Raw genomic sequence first — 5,170 nt, 5'->3', positions numbered from 1 at the left:
CCTATATATATTTTCACAGATGTTATTGGTCAAGTTGTTTCCTCCGGTGGAATTGAAGTGATTCTTAATCGTAACAACAAAGAAACCAAGAAAATTGTGTTTCAGCTCAGAGACAATGAGTAATCACTTATATTTCCAAAATCAAACCGTTATCAGTAACATTAATATATATGATCAAATATTCATAATCAAAACAATCTTATTACAGCGACATTCGTCTCTCATGTACTTTATGGGGAAATTATGCTGACTTGCTTAACAAGGCAATACATGAGGCAAATGATGGCATGGTCATTTGTTTATTGAGATTTGTCAAGCAAAATCTTTACAAAGGTAATAATTGGATTCATGAATCCATTTAATTTATTACCATATCTGTTCAATACCTTTATTTCCTGTAATATGTTTTAACTTCTCATGTATCATATTATTGCAGACACACGATACATTGAAAATGCTTTTGAATCTTCCATTCTGTTGATCAATCCACAAATACAAGAGATGGAATCATTTAAGAGCATGTATGTAATAATATCTTTCATTTATATATTCCATTAATTTATCTTTGGTTTTAAACGATATATGCTTTTGGAATGTAGACTTCCAAATGATGGCTTGGCTTTGACAATCAACTCTTCTGGTGATAAAGCGATTTATTTCCCCAAAGATGATAATGAAGGCATTGACTACCCTAGGGTTACAATATCTGAGATGCTTGGTTACTCTCAGGTAATATATATCTTCTATCTATTAGAATTAATTTAATCGAATATGATTGTACTTTAAACCTTGGTAATTGGGTTGAATTTTTCTCTAAAATATTTTTCTAATTACAAATTATATATCGTAGGCAGGAAATTGTAGACTGATTTGTACAATCTCCGGAATTGATACCGATATGGGATGGTATTATTTTTGTTGTCGCCCATGTAACAAAAAGGTGTTTAAGGATGATGCTGTGAAAATCGAAGATGTGAAGAAGCCAATTAAACCAAGGTTTTGGTGTGAAGAATGTGATGCTTGGGCTAAAATAATAGTTCCAAAGTACGTATATCGTTTTACATACTTTAATAATTAACTATGTTATATATACTATCTACACTTATATCCCATACTTGATATTAATATGAAATTTTTTCGTTTATAGATACAAACTCCATTTGTCGATCATGGATCACACTGGTGAAAGCAAATGTTTTTTGTTTGATAGTTGGGCTAAAAAGATCCTTGGAGGTGCTCCTGCTTCTGAATTTCTTAATGGATCCTTTGATGAGGTATGCTTATAACACTGAATTAAAATTTATTCTTAATGCGTCTAAATCATAAATCGTAAATTAAATTTACTCTTAAACTTTGGTTGATGCAGATTGAGGATCCAAATGCAATTCCTGATCAAATTAAAGCATTGGTTGGGAAAACTTTCCAATTTCTAATAACCGTTGGAAACGAAAATGTATATGGAGGGTATGAGTTCTACAAGGTGTCTAATGTTTGGTCAGGCGACAAATTCATTGAAATTGCTAATGAAGAGTCCGAAAGTTATTTAGAGCATAACAGCATATTGTCTTCTGATCAGGTTTAATTCCTTTTTAAATTTTGCTGACAATTTTTTTTAAGAGGTTATTGGACCAGTAAAAATATATTTTGACATAAAAGCAGAAAGATTATATCTCATTCATCTCATTTACTGTTTCAGGCTTCCCTAATGATTACCAATGGTACAGAACCTTCTGAAACAGATTTGAGTTCCTCTTCTACACCTTCATCAAAGCGGAAGTCTGACAGCAGTGGTAATGGAAGTGATCGTTCAAGTTCCACCAAAAAACTGTGCTCCAAGATTGATACTATTCATGTTGATGGAGAAGAAGATTTGAGGAAAGATTTGAATGAAGAGATTACAAGACAAGAAGAAGACCAAGGCAATAAGTAGTCAATGACTACTAATTTTAATTATCAACTTAAATTCAGTTATCGTATTGCTTGCTTTCGTTGGAACATTTTAAGTCGTTATATTTCTACATTTCTTTTAATTTTATTTTCGGATTGTTAAACAATTCTGTTTTATTTCAAGGTTTTTTGGATTTTAAGTATTTTCCTTGGATTTGTTCGATTTTTTTGATTTTCTTTCCTTAATATCAAAAACTTAATATTATACTAGCTATGGAATATATTAGGTTATATTAGGTTATATAACAATATCAAATCTATGTAAAACGGATAGCAATAGTGATAGTAGGCCAACTAAAAAAGTTTATATGAGCTTGAAGCCCAAATGAAAATTGATATATTAGGTTATAATTAAGTACAAAATAAAAATAATAGCAAATCTATGTAAAATGTATAGCAATATAGATAGTAGGCCAACTAAAAAATTGTTAATGAGCTTCAAGCCCAAATGAAAATTTTCCAAATGGTCAACCTTCCCACATTTTTATTTATTACATTAAACAGTTTATACATATACACTAGATTACATAGATGTTAGGTTATAAATAGTTCTCTTAAACAAATAAATAATTCGAAACCTCCAATTCGAAATTATCCAAAGTTGGATTTCCAAAAATCTCAAAAGATATTTACATCATTCCCTTTGATTAGTACATTTTCCAAAAGCTGACTAACTTTTTATATCTTCAATAATAGAAAAAGAATTAGATTTATTAATAAATTATATAATTTTGGTAAAGAAAATTTGGAAAAAATCCTTTTGCTTGCTTTGCATGTTATGATTTGACATGCATGCCTACAAAATCGTGTAGGATAACTCTTTCCAATAAAAAAAGGAAAAAAATATTTTCAAAATATTTATTTCACATTTACGATTCATCTTCTACACAAAATCAACTTTAAGAATCATTACTTACCATTGAATATCGAAATAGTAATCTTCTCTTTCAACTTTACCAAAAAAAAAAAAATGGCTGAAAACGAAGAGTTTCTCTGTGAGATCGAGAGTGTAGCAGATCTGAATCCTAATAAGACGAGCTGGTTCATCTTCGTGAAGGTGTTGAGGAAGTGGAGGCCTCCAATCAACTGTTTAGGGCAAATGACTGAGATGATTCTTTGTGATGAAACGGTAAAATTTCATCATTTTTTTCTCCTAATACTTTTAGGTTTTGCTTTTATAGAGATTAACCAGTTAAAATACTTAAACGATTTCAGTTTAAAGTTGGTTTTTATCAAATATTTACAGGGTAAAAGAATAGATGCAACTATTCCTCCAATCTCTTACATGTTTGACTTCGAAAGGGATATAGTAGAAGGTGAATGGTACTTGATGTCCAACTTTCGAGTGATAAACCCTCCAAAATTCCCTAGAAACTCAAACCATCGTTATCAGATAAAGTGTCTCTATGAGACAAACATGAATCATGTTGATCCAAGATCTGAATCTCACTTCTTTGATTTTCTGTCGTTTACCTACATAAACGCTAATCGGATCAATGACTCTTTCGTTCATGGTAAGGATATTTATTACTTTGGATAATTTTCAATATTTTCTTGATAAAAACATTAATATATGGTTGGAACTTTATAATATTTTTCTAGATGCTTTTGGTGTTGTTTGGACTGTCTCGGCCATTAAGAGAATTCCATGGGTTGCTACTGAAAATGCAATACAAGATGACTGTCCATTGGTAGAGATTGAATTTAAGGATTCAACGTAAGTATTGTTGATTTAGCTTTCCGTTTAATGTTTGATTGGTTTAATATAATTAGTTTATGTCATATATTTATACCTTTTAAATTTGGAAAAATTTTAGTGGTGAGATTGTCAAATGTTGTGCTGTGGGAGAATACTGTGATCGGTTCATGCATAGCTGGCGTAACAAAGGATATGACGAGGAGTTCAATTTCCAGTTGGGTAATATGCCAGTAGTTTGTGTTCTTCGCCATTGGAGAGTCTCTACTTACGAAGGTATGATATTGATAATTTAAGAATTCGACAATGATAGTATCATTTACATATTAATCTTCATATTTAACCAAATTCAAATATTGTTGGTGTAGGGGAACCATGTCTCATCTCTGGATTCCGTTGCTCTAGCATCTTCATGGATCATGATTTCGATGAAATAGACATAGAGAACTTACTGTAAGTTGTTTCAATTGATTTTTACACATGAAGCAATGTAGGTTCTTTAATTAAACATGATCCTAATGTCACTATCATCTATGTTTTTGGTTTCAGGACTGGCTTCTTAGCCGATGTTATTGTCGATAATGGTCCAAATGATGTGGAAGATAACTAAAGAAGCTCATCTATCTAAGTCGTTTTTGGTTTGGTTGTTCCAGATCAATCCTTTTTATAATGTTTAGATTATGTAATGAACTTAAACCTATTTATCTCTGTTCGTATGGTTTTAATTCTTATCTTTTATTATGAAAAACTTAAACGATGACCATGTTTTATGGTCTTTTAATGGATGTTAACTATTAGCTATATTTTTCCTCTTCCCATTTGAATTATATTTTAAACTTTCCATATTTTATTAAATACATATTGGGCTTGAATTTTAAAATTGGGCTTAAGACCATATTTAACTTAGAAGTAACAAATTGTAATCTTACATATGAAAATTCCGAAAATAACAAATGTAAAACTTATAGATTGGACTTCAATTACCATTTAATTTATAATCATACAAGCTTAAGTTGGGCCGAAAACTATTCTATATCCTTGATTATATCTTCAACATATATGTAATAGTATAAATTTGGAAAATATTGATAAACAATTTATGTAAAAATCCTAACAACTGCTTATATTATGTAATAAAATAATACTGATTACCTTTTTTTGGGGAAACATTTACTTATTCAGAATAGCAAATACAATATTAAGTATAGGAATATTTTTCAGATCAAAACCATTTACTCCTAAATATGCGAAGATAACTGTTCTATTTTATTAGTTAGAATATCACTGCAAAATTCTCTTATCTATATAGCAAAAACACGAACCAATTTGATTCCTTACCTAAAGATTCAACATGAAACGAAAAAAAGAGGGTAAGGAAAATCGAAACAAAGGAGAAATAGCTAATGAAAGTGCCTCAAAGAAATCTCGGAAGGCTGATTGTTCCGAAAACATAGACCCATTAAGACCAAGCATTCGATGTAATCAAACAGTCCCTATGAAATCCGTTTTTGGAAGAGTTCTTACGGA

The 5,170-nt window shown here is 30.4% G+C and overlaps 2 protein-coding genes across 2 annotated transcripts in view; both read left to right on the top strand.

The window, feature by feature from the left end:
• LOC17874273 (replication protein A 70 kDa DNA-binding subunit D) overlaps positions 1-1,930 on the top strand; it is a 2,497-nt gene extending 567 nt beyond the window's left edge. Inside the window, exons 2-9 of the mRNA XM_023782714.1 lie at positions 20-119; positions 209-333; positions 437-521; positions 600-729; positions 851-1,044; positions 1,148-1,274; positions 1,367-1,576; positions 1,697-1,930. Of these exons, the coding sequence (XP_023638482.1) occupies positions 20-119; positions 209-333; positions 437-521; positions 600-729; positions 851-1,044; positions 1,148-1,274; positions 1,367-1,576; positions 1,697-1,930 (1,205 nt within the window). The remainder of the gene's footprint in view (positions 1-19; positions 120-208; positions 334-436; positions 522-599; positions 730-850; positions 1,045-1,147; positions 1,275-1,366; positions 1,577-1,696) is intronic.
• Positions 1,931-2,917: 987 nt separating this feature from the next.
• LOC111830506 lies at positions 2,918-4,253 on the top strand. Its single transcript, XM_023782675.1, has 6 exons — positions 2,918-3,076; positions 3,194-3,461; positions 3,550-3,664; positions 3,765-3,919; positions 4,012-4,096; positions 4,193-4,253. The coding sequence occupies exons 1-6, from the start codon at positions 2,918-2,920 to the stop codon at positions 4,251-4,253; spliced, it is 843 nt and encodes a 280-aa protein (XP_023638443.1).
• Positions 4,254-5,170: the final 917 nt, after the last annotated feature.

Source organism: Capsella rubella, unplaced genomic scaffold, assembly GCF_000375325.1.
Source record: "Capsella rubella cultivar Monte Gargano unplaced genomic scaffold, Caprub1_0 scaffold_149, whole genome shotgun sequence".
Classification (NCBI taxonomy): domain Eukaryota; kingdom Viridiplantae; phylum Streptophyta; class Magnoliopsida; order Brassicales; family Brassicaceae; genus Capsella; species Capsella rubella.
This window is presented reverse-complemented; position numbering and strand designations above follow the sequence as displayed.